The 18,198-nt window shown below is 36.3% G+C and overlaps 1 protein-coding gene across 1 annotated transcript; it reads left to right on the forward strand.

Moving 5' to 3' along the window:
• Window positions 1–11: 11 nt before the first annotated feature.
• LOC119189716 (cyclin-T-like) lies at window positions 12–17,960 on the forward strand. Its single transcript, XM_037440185.1, is given in 10 exon segments — window positions 12–400; window positions 4,596–4,713; window positions 6,274–6,381; window positions 11,164–11,272; window positions 13,425–13,561; window positions 13,820–13,973; window positions 14,357–14,476; window positions 14,661–14,778; window positions 14,780–15,704; window positions 15,706–17,960. Coding segments are annotated over 10 exon segments (2,598 nt in total). The 5' UTR covers window positions 12–251; the 3' UTR covers window positions 16,366–17,960.
• Window positions 17,961–18,198: the final 238 nt, after the last annotated feature.

An 18,198-nucleotide genomic window follows, 5' to 3' on the forward strand; every position in this document is an offset into this window, starting at 1 on the left:
TATAATTTTTTCATTTGTTTTACTATTGTTTCGTGGTTTTAAAAACTGTGTTAATTTTTAGTTATTATTAGTGACTGAAAATATTTAGTTTATCTTAAAAATGCTAACTTATTACTTTTAAAACACTCAAATGTTAACGTGGTTTATATCCGGTTGTCGCTGTCATAGCGCTGTCCCTTTTCCACTCACGCACTTAGACGGAGCGCTGCTATCCGTCGTGCTTTCTCGCGCGCAGTCGGAACATCCGTTCAATGGCTGGTGGGCAAGAAAAATGGTATTTTACAAAAGAACAACTACAGAATTCACCAAGCAGAAAATGCGGTTTAGATGCAGATAAAGAATTAGCATATCGGCAGCAGGCCGCAAATCTAATCCAGGATATGGGACAGAGGCTTCAAGTGTATCCTTTTCAAAAAATGTGCAATCCTAGTGTAATGTTTTTGTCGAGTCATGTGTTCAAAACGCGTATTTCACGGCTTCCCAGCGTTATTTTATTAATGAAAACATAATTCATTAGTTATTTTATGCGTAATAAGTGTTGAAAAATGTGTAGTGGATGTGTTTTGACAAGAAAACGTGACGAAATCTAGTGATGGTTACGGCGTCACACTTGCAACTTTCGCTTGTGTCGCGGGATTTCCCGCGTGCAGAATTGCGCTACATTGAGGTAAGAGCATTTGTAATGTGCATATTGTGTGTAAAAATGCCCGTAAGTGTTTGTATTTAGGTTAGGGTCACGCACCAAGCGTGGTTTTCTTTCGAGGTCAGGGCACGACAGCTGTGAACGGTCGGGACGCCTGCGCGCGGTTGACGCACGCCAATCGACATGTCTGCTCTAAATTTACACGTTTTCATGAAGCATTTTACGTGGTGAGCGCACGTTGATCCCGCCGCGTCTTTCTGGCGCCAGTTATGACGTTTTCCTGGAATCCATCGGCGATATAGATCGTGGGCACGTTCATGCACTCGGCGGCATCCCGCGCAGCGCGTGCATGCATTTGGCGCCGTTTTCACACATAAATCTATGTAAATAAACAATTAACGATGGCAGAAACGTGTGGGCTGTTGTGAATGTTGTTATTGATGTAAGAAAGCCTGTTGTTATTCAGTATGATGCGTCTGTTATGATTATTATAGTATTTACGTCAATGATAAGAGTTGTCGTTCATGTTTGCTTTGAAAAGGCAATGTTTAAGATTGAATTGAAATTATTCGACATCTGTTTTCACCTTTGTGGTGGTTAATGACAGGGTCATTGGTCCCAAGTAAAGATACAATAATTTCTTTAATACTTTTCCTCCAATCTTTGTAAGTATTAAAGAGTCAATCATTTCATACTTTCATAGCGCTCTAAAAACAACATAAAATGTATAAAATTCATCTATAACATACACAATATAGATAAGTATACATTACAATTACATATAGTTTACATTGTCATATAAAAGTTCAGGCAAAATGAAAATAAATCCCACAAGATTAAAAACCATTGAACTGTGAAAGTTCATGGCAAAATATTGCATGTTCTTTCCTGCTAAAAGTAATGTGGTAAAAGAATAATATTTAAAAAACAATAATACTCAGTATTAGTTAGTCATAACAATAACTTCCTAACAAATATTTTATCTATAACTTCTTAAAATGCTGATAACTATATTTGTTATAAACAAAACATACTAACTACGCCTAAGTCTGTATATAACACATGTTACTTTCAAGTATAAATGTATTTATATTCATATACATAAGGGATTACTAAATATTTTAAATTAATTGAAAGACTTTATTGTATACCATATACAGCATAATTAATGAAGAGATTTTTTTTTTCATAATACATTATATATAGCACTAATAGCGATAGACTAAATATAACAAGTTGAAGTAAGGTATACATTTAAGATTCTAATATAAATTTTTAGTGCTGTTTATTTGTAAATCTTGACACTCGTTAAAAGGGCAAGATGTTTGTTTGACTTTCAAATATTTGTTTGGTATTTGGATTTCGTGGAATCATAAGCCCTTTAGTTTGTTTTATGTTTAAAGCATTGTTTTCATTAAAAATGAAAAACTATTTCAAAATTGCAAATTATTTACAACCAGCTTTTGCCCACTACTTTTTGTCCATGTGTCATTTTTTTGAGACCAATATTTTCTCATAATAAACAGCATAGTACTCAGGGGTAACATAGCTTTCTATGGAAAGAATTTTCAAAATTGGTTTTGAGATTTCTGAATCTTTAATAGCCTCCACAGACTACCAAACAATATTACAAACTTTTCAAAATATTTGTATAGATAAGGACCTTCGGAATTTCTATTTAAACATAATCTGCTGACATTATAAGAATGAGTTTCTGTGATATCACACTAAGAAATAACCACTTTCTTTGAGTCATAGCTAAAACATGTAACACAAACACTTCATAGTTTGCTGCTGTATGATTAATAACTCATTAAATACAGTTTAAAATAAATCCTTACAATACATCTATTGTAAAGTTTATACAATGTTGCAGGAAAATATTATACAAATAGGGTTTTCTAAGAATAATCAGACATAATGGATGTTGAATTATTAGTAAAATCCACAATATTATTTTTAAATTGATGTTGAAATGGTCATTGTTTTATACTAGGCTTTGTTTGATTGGTCTCTATGACATACTATTTTGCCAAATATTGTATTGTTTAGCTTTGTAACAAAGGTAATCTATAATATTTTAATTAAGAACATTTTATTCAGTGCAGTAGTTTTGTCTTTTATTTGTAACAAAAATCTTATTAAAAATATCATTTGTAATATTAAATTTATATAATTCAATCACTACAAGCACTAACCTGAGATATATTTGTTAAAAATCACAAAGAAACCTAATTTATCTCATACAGATATAACTTATGACCCTACAATATACATTGAATTCCATTGGTAAAACAATCTAAACCTAAACAGCAAGAAGCTTCAGCTCAAAGTCCAATAAACACTGATGTATAGTTTAGGAAATGACCAAGAATATAATGACAGTATGATGAATCACCAAAGTGAAAGTTGGTCTATTTCAAACCGCACAACAAAACTGACATTGGCTCTATCATTGTAAGATGTTTAATGTCTGTAAAATAAGGTTCAATATTAATAAATGATTACTCATTTGTTAAAAATATTAGTTTATATTAATAATTTATTTATTCAACAGTTTTTTTTTACACTAATTATATTTTTAGCAAGACTAATATGCATCTATTCAGTATGAAGATTATTTAATTTATTTTTTGTTAAAATATTTTTGCTAGAGATTTCAAAGAATAGCCCATTGTCATTGTTAGGGTTATTAACCTTTGCAATTGTTTTTCAATGTTGTGCAATAAGAGGAGTTTAATCACATTGTCAATAATTTTACTAAGAAAGTTAATTACTCTCAACTATCTCATAAATTAATTATTTAGATGTCATATGGTTACTTGCTGATCACAAAATATCATCAACGAAATATAAAAGATTAGTTTCTTATTACTAATAATTGTAAGAGGATTGTAGCAAAGTCTACTCTGAGATGAGAATTTAGAATTTTCTTATTTAATCAGGAATTTTTATTTGTTCAGAATATCAGATATTTTTTTTCAATTAAACCTTTTTAGTGACTTGTTATTTATGAAAGTGAACTATTGATTTCAGCATAAATATAACAATGTCCAAATATTATTTTTAGGAGTCCAAACTCCATTTCTGAAATTATTTATGTATTCAAAACATTTTAAATGAATTTCCAATTGTTCAAACAAAGTCTATACTTAACTTTATATAATGTCCTTTAAATTAATAACTGGTACATATTTACAAATGAGTCATTAACGTGTGAGTGTGGACGCAAGTGCCGTTTGTCCTTAATACCGTCGCAAACAGTTCTCGGAATGAATGAGTCATTCGTGATAGTACGTTTTCGCACGTCTACGACCCTGTATTGATAATGTCAGGTACCGGTACGGTCAGGTCTGTTCAATGTTTGTGAATGTATGACTGTGTGGATTATGTTAAAACTTTCACGAATGATTTCAATAAACGATCCCGATCTTTATTTTTAATCCGATGCAGATATAAATCAATCAAAATAAGTCATTTGTAAACATGTCGTTAAGAAACATTTGAATTGATTTATTTTTGTGTTGAGTTTTTTCAACTTAAAAATTACTCAGCCGCAGCTCGGAGTCAGGAAGTTGGCGTGATACCCCTGTGCCTCGGAAACTACGTAAAACCGTTGGTCCTACGCCTGATCTCTCTCCCATCATGTCGGATTGGCGTCTCACCGGAGAGTGCACCTGCGTATTGCGCACATGCTTTTGCGTTATCTAAAGCGTACTTGGCTGAATTGCGTTGAATTTGGTCGCCCTGGCCGAAAATTGGCTAGGAGGGATTTATTCATTCATATCCAGATTATGTATGACTGACTAATGAATGTAATAATTGGGTTTCTTTTTTTCATATTATGTTAAAAAAATTATGAATGGAACACATGACTTCGACATTATTTTGTTTTTATGATATATCTGTTATTATATACTGTGAAATAATTCCTTAATTCAGCATCATACAGCTCTCAACTATGTATAAACACGGCGATAGTGTACATGCACCGGTTCTACGCGTTCCACTCGTTCACTCATTTCCACAGGAACGCTGTGGCCGCCGCGGCGCTGTTCCTCGCCGCAAAGGTATGTGGGAACTTTATCGACGACTTTAGCAAAATATCTACGGTTAAAAGGCTAATTGCCTTAAGCGACTTTTTTTTTCGACACTGAGTTTCATACATGTTTAAATTCAGCACGTTTTTCTGTTTCTTTTTTTCTTTTTAACTTGGTTGAAATTTTTCGAATAAAAATGTCCCTTAAGCACCGTAATGTATATTAGATATGTTGCCTTATGGACTAATTACCAGCTTTGCACCAAAATAATACGTTTTTACCTTATAGTTTAGCCACCAGCTTTATACCAGGAATGTGAACAGAAATATTACACTTTAAGTAGAATTCTTTCAATCTATATTTATTGAAGTTACTAATTAAGTAATGCAATATAAAAAGTCTGTTCGTGCATTCGGTTATGACAAGGAATCACTGTTGGACAAATTAAATTTTTAAAACTTGATAATTTTGTCTTTGTAAGATGTAGGCAAACCAAATTAGCTGACAGGAACTAAATAAATTATAACTGTATGGCATATTTAACTATGATTTTCATATAATTACACAAACTATGTCATTATATACTAAAACTATTTTATTACATTTCTGGTAAAAGCCATAGATTTGGGAAGTAATAATAATAGATAAAAATATATCGAGAATTTCATCATCATTTTAGCACAAGATGCAGTTTATACTGTAAAAAATAATGCATAAGGTGCAAATTTGGCTACCTGATTTCAAAAGGATTGGCACCATCCCTAGACCCAATATACTTGTGTATTGTAATCTTTGAACAAACAAAATGAAGGAAAAAATACCATTGTTGGGTATTTGGTTCTTTTGTATGATTTACTTGTCGTACAGTACAGTGCAGGCTTTGTTAAATTTAAAAGATTATGATGGCAAGTAAAATGCACTTGTTGACACAAAACAAAAGTTTTGATGGATTTTAGTGATGTTGAGAGACTTGATGATATTAATATTTGTTATGTAGTTTATATTTATTAGTAATATTTGGTTCACTGCATTTTTTTAATTACTATACCATAATCAGAGAAGGAAAAAACAAATTTTATTATTTTTATTGTTTTAAATTTAATTATTTTTATCGTTTCATTATAATTAACCGCTTAGACCAAAGGTGTTATTGGAAAATGGGAGTAGTACTAATTAATTATATTTCGTATTTTCCTTCCCTGCATAAAGGTAAGGATTTATTTATTGTGTTACTTAACATAGCATTGTGTTTCTATATAAGGAACATTATTAGAGACAATATGACAGCTTATCCAATAAAACATAAGAAACACAAATCGATATATTCAGAGGAACTCAAATGCAAAACTTGATATTTCTACTGTATTTACATATATTTTAAACCCATTTTTTGTACCATTATATTTAGGTGTGCAAGAAGGAAACTCTTTCATTACTGATTGGTATATAAAATAGCTTATAGGTTCAACCAGGTATTCTTTGTGTTAAATTTCACCCCAATTTGTTTAATCGTTCTTGCATTTTCTTTTCACAAAAATAAACATTCATTTTATTATTGTAAGATTTCTAATATATTGCTTCGTATTGCAGGTGGAGGAACAGCCTCGCAAATTAGAATATGTAATAAAAGTTGCGCACGTGTGCCTCCACAGAGGTGAGGGCGCCAGTGCCCTCACAGCCGAACAGTACCAAGAACAGGTCAGTACATCTATCTATGTATATAAAAATGAGTCCCTCTTTCCCTTGGTCACGCCATCACGCGTGAACGGCTGGACCGATTTCACTATATTTTTTTGTTGTGTTTGTTATTGTCAGAAGGTTCTTATTAAAAAAATCAAAAAATTGCGCGGAAAATTAGAAAATTTAAGAAAACTTAACGAAAATATTAGTTTTATATAATTGTCAACTGTTTGAAATAACTGTCAGCGATTGACAGAATGCGCGCTGCAAATTCATACTTAAGACGGGACAACGTCTGTCGGGTCAATTAGTATTTTTATAATATCACCCAATAAACTAGCATGGTCATGTAATGTCAAATGATCATTGCAATATAACGGATGTGCTGTGGGCCATAAAAAAGGAATAGGCATTACGGTTTATTTCGTGTGGTCCGCAACTTTACCACCATGAATACAGTTCCAACACGCTGGCATAATTGTGTCGACTGCCGAGGAGTAATCGTCCCGTCAATCGACAGTCTAATGTTACCGTCACGTGCAGTCGGGCCACTTTGTTGTCCACGTATAAAAAATAATAACTTCTACAAACAAAATACACTCTCTAAAATACTAGTGATTCAGAGCGCCACATGAATGATGCCATCTGTTTACAATTCAATTTTATCCCATTGGTGTGAGTTCCCGGGATGAAAAATAACCTATGTATTAATGCAGGACGATCCAGTGCGATATCCGTATGATAATCAGTAAGATAGCAATGGACTACATGATTTTATTTACGAAATACTGAAAGGATGGATCGCTCCAGTGAAAATATTTCTAGAAAATTCTATAGCCAAGAATATGGCGTTTATATTGAAGGATATTGAAAATACATCGATTAATTAACTAAACGTTAATTTAAAGTCCACTTCATTACAAACGTATATTTAAAAATACTCAAAAATAGTGTTTTTGACTTATTTTTATTTATACCTTTTATAAAATATGTACGTCTTATAAATTCTAAAACAGAAGAAATCGTTGAAATCTGGTGAAAAATCTACAAGTTATAAGCCATTGAAATTAGGTAGGTACGGATGAGTGTCAAAAAATAGAGACGGGACGAAATACTTGCATGTGACGTCATCGGGAATTAGAATGTGTGCGAAAGAAAGAGATGGAGCGCTATCCCTATTTCGCAGCCACTCTTGCGCGTCGTAGTATTTGATTTATGAATTTCTGCATCATTTCTTATCGAATTTTAATGCTATTTCACAGGATTGCTTTTTTGAACTGATTGTTGTTGCCTATTAAAAAATTCACAAAATCAAACGTAGTAGTCACCCTATTATTAACAGTAAATAACCACGCATCTACTCAGCGGTGTGTCGAATCACAATGCATTTCGTCTGCATGAGTCATTAACGAACCTCTGAACACATGGTCTGTTATCGCGACGCGCACAACATCCGATGTTTTGACGCCTATTAATAGAACTGATTCGATAATATTTACCTAGAATTGTTTGAAAAAATAAATTACATGTTTGTTTTTTGTTTTTGTTTTTGAGCGACGTCTGCGTAGTAGTTCGCTCGAAATTTTATGTAATTTTTTTTTATGTTTCATCATCAAAATTTAAGTTTTATGGAGGAACGTGTGGTTACTTTACTTGTAAACTATCCGAAGCTTAATCCGTGATCTGATCGAGAATAAAGCAATAAAAATTAGTCATTTGTAAACTTTTTAAAAACGGAACATTGCTCTGATTGGTTCATTTTCGCGATGCATCGAAAAAACAATTGGATCGTTTATTGGGAACGGCGGTATGTCTATCCGTCAGTAGGTTTTGTTACATGACAGTCGCCAGATTTATGTCGGCCGCCTGATATACTACTAGTCGAAACTAGTCTATTCATCCTGTACTAGGTGTGGCTCGCGACTTCTTTTGCGTGTAATGCCTTTCTCGCTCCATAGTCCCAAAATACTATTAAAGAAATTAGATTAAATAATTCCATTCCCATGGGAACAAATTACCAGAGTAAAAAGTAACCGTCTATGTGTTAATCCAGGACGTGGTGTATTCATGTGGCAAATTTCATCCAAATCCGTTCAGTTGTTTCTGCGTTAATTCTAACAAAACATTTTCAAAAACTTTCGCATTTATGACTTTAGTGTGTGGTCAATAATCGTAATTAAAAAGCGACGATAGTTGGGTGTGGAGCACTGCCGAGACGAGTGTCCGCAGGGTCAATTCCAAGATCACACACACACCTGACTATTATAAATTTATGTGTGTAGTCTTTGTGGAATATCGCATGCTTTAACGATGAAGGAAAATATCGCGAGGAAACCTGCATTCCTGAGAGTTTCTCTATAGGAATTTTGAGGGTGTGTGAAGTCTAACAATCCGCACTAGGCCAGCGTGGCCTAATCCCTCTCAGTAACAGAGGAGGCCCGTGCCCAGCAGTGGGACAGTATTTATATACTGTCCCACTGCTGAGATCCTATTATTACAGGGCTGATATTATAATCGCTTCCAATCAGATTTAATTAAAGTCAGTAATTTTGCCACTAAAACTCTTTCGTTTATGGGATATATTAAATCGCAATAAGTTTAAACTAATACTGATTTAAGGAAATACACAACTATTATGACGTATTCTGTGATAAAGGTTTATTCTGCCGCTATTTCCTCTATGTTACAGTGGGACGGGTCTTATATTGCACCGTTTGATAATTGGATGGTGTTTTAGTATTAAATTGGATGTTTTTGGTTTATTCAAAATCTAGATAGATCAAAAGATAAATGAGTATTTCTCTAAATAAATAAGGTCTAAACATATATGAATATATCTCAAAATAAATAACTGGAACCAAATAGTTTGTATGACATATTGAAACATTTTTTGCGGGCGGATAAAAAATATACTTTACCATCAGCATTTGTAGTCACTTAATGATTCTTTAAAGAGAAATCAGAAAACTTTATTTTCACGTTGTAGTTACCATTCATGGTTAATATCAAACATAATATATCTTGGACCTTGGAACCTGGATCGGTCTAAGGCCACAGCGCCAATGACAACACATCTGAAGGATATTGATCGGAATTAGCATGTATTCAGTGGTAGTGTTCAGAAATTGTACAGTATAAAATTCTGTAAATGAATGATGAATATGGAATGGTACGTTTAAGAAATATAACTGAAGAAGTCACTGGAAAGCAAAATTCGCATGTTCGTTTACTTGGACATCTTATTCAGTTATATTAGTGATACGGAATTGATTTTGATAAAAACCGTTTAAAAATGTATGCGACCTATCTTCAAGTATATTCTTTCAAATAAAAAATAATTTCCAAAATGGTTAATAAATGACGTAGTTCTGATGTAACAAACACAAAAAATACACGTAAAATTGAGAAACTCCTTTTTTTATTTCAGCTAAAAAAATAAAAATGATCTTCGATTGGTGGTCAATGTTTCAACTCGTCTATTCTATAAATGCCCAGTTTTTTATGAATAACTATCGGTTTTGGACCGGTACAATACCTATTCTAGTCAATCCACACTTCTTCGGCAAAAGACGGCTTCGTGATGGGTCGGCCACTTCCCTACAATATGGTTGAGGAAGCCAAGCCGATGGCTGGCACATGCTTGAATGCGTGAACTCATGAACGGCGGGTGCTAGTGTGGACTGTTCTGCCCATTTCGCTTACTATTTCTAATTGCTAGGGGTACTAGAGGTAAAAATTATTAGCATAATATTTCATGATTCCTGAGAGGATTGTGCAATCGTATGGAAATTTCAAATGAATTTGTTACCTATTTTGCGAGCATATAAATGAACTGCTATTTAAACAACAATAATAATTTTCTTCTCTATATCATGAATTATAGTTTATACCTTAAACTGATATTGAAAAGAGCAATACCAGAGTTTCTTGCCTTGTGGTGAGAACTGGTTGTAGAATTAATATTGACGGAATCTAAACAATGTATGACATTTGACAGTTTCAAATGAATTATTGCATTTCAAAAGACGCCTCCTGAATATGACATTTTGTAACATTGTAGACTGTTTGCAAATGATAAACATGTTCACAGTACTTCAATGTCACGTAACGTAGATTACGGCGTGTTCCGTCAATTGTATTTAATAGTATTGTTTATCGATGGCTTCTTATCTGTCTTTACGTAAGTGATGCTATGCTCTTCAGAAATCTAATAAAATTGATTAAAGTGGCGTTTCATACATGCTAAAGTGATGTTTCTTGTATACATGTCGATTGGATTTTTCCGCTTACTGTCAAGTCGGGGTCTGGAATTTATGCCCGATGTGGCGATAGGGGCGAAAAATGTGTGCTCTGGTTGTACCTCTGCCTATTATTTTGATGATATAGGTGTGATGTTTTGTTTATGTTATATTGAGAAGAAAATATTTTTTTGTAATTAATTAAAACATGCGTATGCGCATGATTCTATCATTGAAAATTGTGGGCACGAAAAAGATGTACATTTTATTCTAGAAGAATTTTGCTTTTGATTTCACCTGCGTGAAAGCTTTGAGCATTGAAAGGTTTAGGCAAAACGATTAAATATTATATAAATAATTTGTCGAAAATAGCTCGAGTGTATCGTTACTTTTATTTGTTTTAATAACTTTGTTTTGTCTATGAATATTTAATATCACAAAGTACCTGATCCATGACCTATACTGTAGGACAGATAAAATACCAAATATTTGTTGTTTTTATGTTAATTAAAATTAATTTCATAATAAATTTTATGTAAGTTTGTTTTTTCTTTTATTTCAGGCGCAGGACCTGGTATTCAACGAGAATGTACTGCTACAAACATTAGGGTTCGATGTAGCGATCGACCACCCTCACACGCACGTTGTACGCACGTGTCACCTTGTTAAAGGTGAGACAAGCGTCCAAATGTTGTGTCGCGTGAAACGGAACGACGGCCGCTGCCGCCGTGAAGCGCGGTGTGCACACGCTGCGTGAAACGAAACGCACTCGCACCACGTACTGTGTTGCGGCTAACGGAACGCGATTGCGTCACGTTTGATTTGTGTATACGCCACGTGGAATGGATTGTATACACGTCGTATTAAACGAAACGCAACCGTGTCACGAATAGTGGGAAATGTAAACTTTGCGTCTAACGAAACGTGGATCGCAGCGTGTGCATGTTGTGCGGAACGGAACGCGGAACAATGCGGACGCTTGTTACGTTCGTGTGCGCGCGCGGCGAGTTCCATTTTTAAACGCGGTGGATGGTTCCGAATGGTCGGATTATAAAAAAGGAGGGATTTTTTGATCAAATATATTATATTAAAATTTCTGTTTTGAATTACTATTGACTAACCATATAAAAATATTGAAAATGAAAATGAATGCCATAATCTGTCATTATAAAATAATTCATTTAACATTCTGACCATTCGCGAATAACCGCGAAGGACTCGTCCGAAGGCGACATAAAAAAAATGGCGATTAATCATCAGGCAATGTATTACCAACATTATAGAAAATATTTTATGAGGTATGTGTATTTATGATAAAGAGGCATATATGTACTGTGTGTCATCCCACGCTCATACCGCCGCATTGTCACGTAGGTGTGGTTAGGTCGAGTACCCCCTACATTTGTGTAAGGTTGCCCACTCACATCCTAAAGACTGCCATTTACAAGTCAACATTTATATTTAATCGTATAAAAGAATAGGGTATTTGACTTATTTTTATTTATTACTTTTATAAAACATGTACGTCGTATGAATTCTAAAACAGAAGAAATCATTGAAATCTGGTGAAAAATCTACAAGTTATAAACCATTGAAATTAGATAGTAGGGATGAGTGTCCAAAAACAGAAACAGGACGAAATACTAGCATGTGACGTCAGCGGGTATTACGATTGTGCGGAAGAAAGAGATGGAGCGATATCCCCATTCCTACACGTAGCAATATTTGAAATTTTAGTTACTGACTCGTTTCTAATCGAATTTTGATGCTGTTTTCACAGAATAATTTCTTTAATGTTCTTATTGCTGTTGCATATTAAAAATCAACAATATGAAACATAGTCAAATACCCTATTACACATAATTTTTAAGGACATAAGTAATTTGTTTCACGATCGCTTGTGAATGGCTGAAAATATAACCTTAAATATGCAAGTGCAGACCACTTTAACCCTACCATCAGCATAATTCATTTTGCTTTTTTTTATAGACAAATGTGTGATGCAGGCGAAATTTTTTTATTTTTGCTATATTAAAACTCTTGCAGAGTGCTTTTTTGTATGTTGATTTTTTTTATGCTTATTTGTTTCTATGTATTATGTGTAGAAACAACTTTGTATTGTTTATGGTTTATACTTGTAGCAATTTTAGCTTCAATGCCGCCAATTATAAATAGATGTATTAATATTTATTATGGTAAAGTTTGAAAATAGGTGGTTTTGTGTAGTTTGCGTTTCGAATTTGGGCTTTACAATAAATATAAGTTTGAATGTTCTCACCGTTATGAACGAGTTATTATAGAATTATATTCTTTATAGTCATAAAATATGACTGAATTTGCAGTTAATACGAAAAAAGTTGCATCAAACATATAATGTACCTTTTTAAACAGTTTAACGCCTGCTAAAATTATAAAATATGAAATTAATAGGCTCTTTAATCATGTCTCAATCAAAATTTTTAATTGCATTTTTCAAATATGACACTAAGTCCCCAGTCCATTTATCATTAAAATAAATTACAGCATGTTTGAACTCATATATTTAATATAATTAATTAACAAACTATGTCACATAGTCATTAATGTTGCACTAAAATTCTAAAACGCAAATCTTATAAAATTTATTTTAAAAAATTTACTTTATAAAATATATATTTATCTTCCAAATCTACGTCGACAGATTATGTAAAGCAATGGTTATTTCAAAAGTTTGACATAAATATACAAGATAACCGAAAAATCTCCTTCACATAATTGATTGTCATTTTAAAAACTTAAGATACGTCCATACAAATTGTTATCAATGTGTGTTTTGTTTCGCAGCACCCAAGGACCTAGCACAGACGTCGTATTTCATGGCGTCGAACAGTCTCCATTTGACGACAATGTGCCTACAGTACAGGCCGACGGTTGTCGCGTGTTTCTGCATACATTTGGCGTCGAAATGGAGCAATTGGGCGGTAAGTATTGCCAACAATAAGTACGTTCCATAACGTTGGCCCCAATAGGATTTACCGTTTGATAATACGACTAAGTTACACTTCGCATCGCAAACATTGGAACAAAGATTTGCAGATGGAGCATTTACTATTGTATAGACATTAGTATGCACTATGATTTGTCATGATGGTAAGAACCAATTAAGGTAGGGATGTTCGCCCCATGTCCCCCAAACCGAGCTTAGTTTGTTCGACAAATAAAAGCCATGGTCCTGCCAGATACCGCAGTCGAACGAGGGCCGCCACTGGTTCTACTACGTGGACCGGACGGTGACCATGGATCTGTTGGAGAAGTTGACCGGCGAGTTCCTGCTCATCTTCGAGAAGTGCCCCTCCAGGCTGAAGAGGAAAATGATGAACGTCAAGGCTGCAGGTACACTACTATAAGTGGTTACTATTGGGAGGGGTCGTTGCGCATGGATAGATTATATTATGGTCGTCCTGAAGTAACTTCCATAGGAATGGTGTTTTCAGGAGTTAGAGTTATAGGAGCCCAGAGTGGTTGTTCCTAATTTTAGGCCAGATATATTCACAGCTGTACTGAGTTTTGGTCCTTCGAGCCAGTGAACGTTTAGTGTTCTACGTTCAAACGATGGCAAATACTGGAGCTACTTATTCTACCTATACTAGAGCACTGTCTTATTATAGATATATGTTTGGTGGCATATTATGTGGAAGCTATAAAGACAAAAAGTAAGCTAATCTTTTCCCATCGGCAATCGCGACGTATACATCATTGATCGCGTGGTATTGCAGACGGCAGCTCCCCGGCGTCCGTGCCGCATCCGTCCGGCTCCAACGCAGTAGCCAGCTCGCCGTTCGACAAGAAACACGCTCCGAACACTTCGGACGAGATCGACAAGTCCTTTGATAAAGGTGAGTTTATTAAATATATTAAATGACGTACATTTGTGATATAAAATGAGTAGTGTGCTTGTCCTATTTTTAGTTCGTTTATTTAATAAATCAGAATATTAAGTTGTAGTGTTAATTGAAATTATCACCCATGTTTTGGTCGTTTGTTGATCAGAGAAGCATAATCATCTTTTTTCCGCATCAGAATACGAGCGCGAAAGGCGACGTCAGCCAGCACCGGGCGGCTACGTGCCCGCCACCACTAGCGCGCCACCCAACCAACCACAACCACAGAAGATCGATTTTAACCTATACAGGGAGAAAAGAGAGGGAAGAGCGCGAGAGGCGGGAGGAGCGAGCGAGACGGGAACAGATGCAGCAACAGAGGCCGGGCGTGCCGCAGCAGAGGCCGAGTCAACCGCCACCGCACCACCAGCGGCCGAATCAACACCATCACAAATCTCATCATCCGTGGCCTCCCCACAAGTCTCACCATCAGAAGCCACCGCATGACCATCGCCACCACCGGCCTATGCCCGGGCCCTCCACCTCCTCCACATCCTCCACATCCGTCCCGCATCAGGAGATTCCTCAGAGGACGCGGCCGCCGTCACTGTTCTCTCCTGAGAATGCGACGACACCGTCCGCGGCGGCTGCGGCCGCTCCCAGGCGACCGCAACCTCCACCGCAACCACAGCCTCAGTCACTACCACAGCAACCGCCTCCCCAAGCGCAACCGCAACCACAGCCTCAACCTCAGCCGCAACACTCGCGACCGAAACCGGAGGCGCGACCAAACCCACCTCCCATCCAAAGCACGCAAGAGCAGAGGCCGCCGAGTCCGAGAAAGAGACCGGACCCGACGACTGCCATCCGCGAGATGCAACCTCCTGCCATTCTGTCACCCTTCTCCTCTCCCCCGGCCGTGGAGCAGCCCAAGCAGAGGGTTAGGCAGCAGTCTAATTCGGAACCTGAGCTGATTCCGGTCGTTAAGAAGCTGGATGAGACGCCTGGCTATGAGAATGTAATTAAAGACTCACAAAGGGGCGTCAAAACTAAAGTTCCTGAACGGAAACCCGAGCAAGTGGCCAGAGCCTTGAATGGCATCGAGACCGACCCGACGTTGGTGTCAAATCTGTTGAAGGAAAGTTTGGCTAAACCTGCGCCGATTACGGTTCCAACGGAGAGAAAGTCACCTGTAGAAATAAAGAAGGAGGTCATAGAGCCGCCCGCTCCGCCCGCCCCCGTCGCGCCGCCTCCCCGAACTTCCACAGCCAGTGGATATTCAAGGCGATCACAAACATAAGAAGGACAAAAAGAAAAAGGAGAAACACAAACATAAGGACCGCGACAAGTCGAAGGAGGACAGAAAGAAACACAAGAAGGACAAGGACAAGGAGAAGAAAAAGGAGAGCCCGCCGACGGAGACCCAGGACGGCACGTTGCGCATAACGATCCCGCGGGAGAAGCTGTCGGCGACCAGTCCCGGGCTCAAGATCAAGATACCAAAGGAGCGGCTGGCCGCGCCGCCGCAGACCTCCGGGCTCAAGATCAAGATCCCCAAGGAGGTCTTGGAGACGTCGCGGAAGCGCGCCGCCGCGCCGGAGCCCGGCCCCGCGCACAAGCTGGCGCGCCACAACGGAGCTCCGCACAAGGTAGGCTGGCCCATCCCGCCCCCCTACAGGCACCCGCCGCCGTACTACGTGCTGCAGCCGCCGCCGGTGTTCCTGCCGCCCATGCTGGAGCAGTTCTACTACGGCGGCGACGGCTACATGTACGCGCCGCACGTGCCGCCGCCGCACGTGGCGCACGCGCCGCCCGCGCCGCCGCGCCCGCCGCCGCCGCGCCCGCCGCCGCCGCCGCTGCCCGCCATGCCGCCGCCGCCCGTGCCGCCGCCGCCGCCCGAGTGACGCGGCGCCGCCCGCGCCCAGGTCACAAAACACACGGCTAGTGGTATACGGTAAATCATGTGCCAATCGATGTATATGCGAGTATGTTATCACTTCAAATACAATAGTTTAATGTTAAAATATGGTTGATAATGACTTTGTATCACATGGTTTGCCGGCGACACACAGCCGATATATTCATTTACGTGATATCCAACGAAAGGTTAGTTGTAAATATATAGACTCATATTATATTGTAGTCATGCCTCGTTAAGCTAGTATTACTCTGGCAGCATAAAAATAGTTCAAAAATTCTTTAACTTAGCGTTACATATCTTTTATCATGAGACTGAATTCAGTTAACAGTAATTAAGCAAGTTTGAATGTGTACCTTCATTTTTGTGTTCAATCTTTAGTCCCTTCGGGGTATCCCCGCTATTTTGTATCAAGTCATAAAAAATAATATAAAAATATTTATCACTTCTCATTATATTATGTCACGGATTGGACGTGCCGTTAGAGTTTATAAGGAAAAAGATCATTTTGTAAACGTATATGATTTTCGTCAAAATAATGCGAAAAGTTTATTTTTTTAAACATATTTATTGATTGTACAAATTAATCTGTTGTGTTTAAACAGAGCTCTGTCAAAATGTTAGCTTTGCTATCAATATTTACATAAAAATATATTTACATAAAATATAGTAGTTTTGAGATATATTTATGAAATTCTCATGTATACAGGATGTTCCGAAGATTGTGTACATTTAAAAAGTATTCCCTTTTCTAATACTCAAGACATTATTCTCTTTAAAATATATTGGCTCTACAAAAAATATTTCATCTTTAAATATCGATATCGATTTAATATATTACGCTTTTTGGAATAAACTGTATGTTAACGTTTATTGTTTATGGTCATTTTTGTCAATGTCTATGGGGACTTTTTAGTAAATATACGACAGAAATATAAATAGGAATCCATTTTTGAGCATGAAACTGTCTTATCTCAACTACGCAAGGCTTAAAATTGATCAACTCACCAACTATCAATGAAGGCCTTAAAGTATTTCGCCGAAATTTTTACATTCACGAAACTAAGCTTTTCACACACTTAGCTAAGCAAGTAATGGTGTGATGAATCTGTTTCTTAGTGCTTTCAGTATGAGAGACTTCGCAGTGCGGAGGCATGATAGAAAATATTGTGGTTGGTTAGTGTTGAGATACAACTTTACTTCAATTGACCGTCAGATAAACAAAGAAAACTATGAAATTGCTGAAACTTTGCGTTCGGGAGCACTGTACGTCATTATAGTGTTATTTGTAAATACAGGTGTAAAAAAACCTTTTTTTCTTTGACGCAAATTATAATAGTCCAGGAAATCTATTATTCGCTCAAAAATGGTAAAATACGTAGACATTGACAATGTTTCTAAACAAAAGCAGTTGATGATCAACACATTTAGAGTATTTATTGCTTGTTGCTATAGTCAATATTACTGTGTTTTTTTTTTATATATCATCAGACTTGTTTACGGTGCTGATATTTGTTTTTTTAGATCTTGAATATTATGATTTCAAAAAAGATCACAGTAATATTGACATTTCAAATATATTAACGGCTTAGCAGATGTCTATTTATCTATGTACAAAATTAAATTTAATACATATATTCTATTATAGTTTTTGGTATATTAAAAAGTATATATGAAGATTTTTTTAAATATTCAATGTTGTATTTTGATGTGTTTTATATTTGATATCATCTTTCTAGATGTGACTTCTGTGGTATTAATTATATTAAAATTTTCTTTTTTATTATGAAGCTGAACGTATATGGCTGCATACATTAGC

This window comes from Manduca sexta, chromosome 18 (assembly GCF_014839805.1).
Source record: "Manduca sexta isolate Smith_Timp_Sample1 chromosome 18, JHU_Msex_v1.0, whole genome shotgun sequence".
Lineage (NCBI taxonomy): Eukaryota > Metazoa > Arthropoda > Insecta > Lepidoptera > Sphingidae > Manduca > Manduca sexta.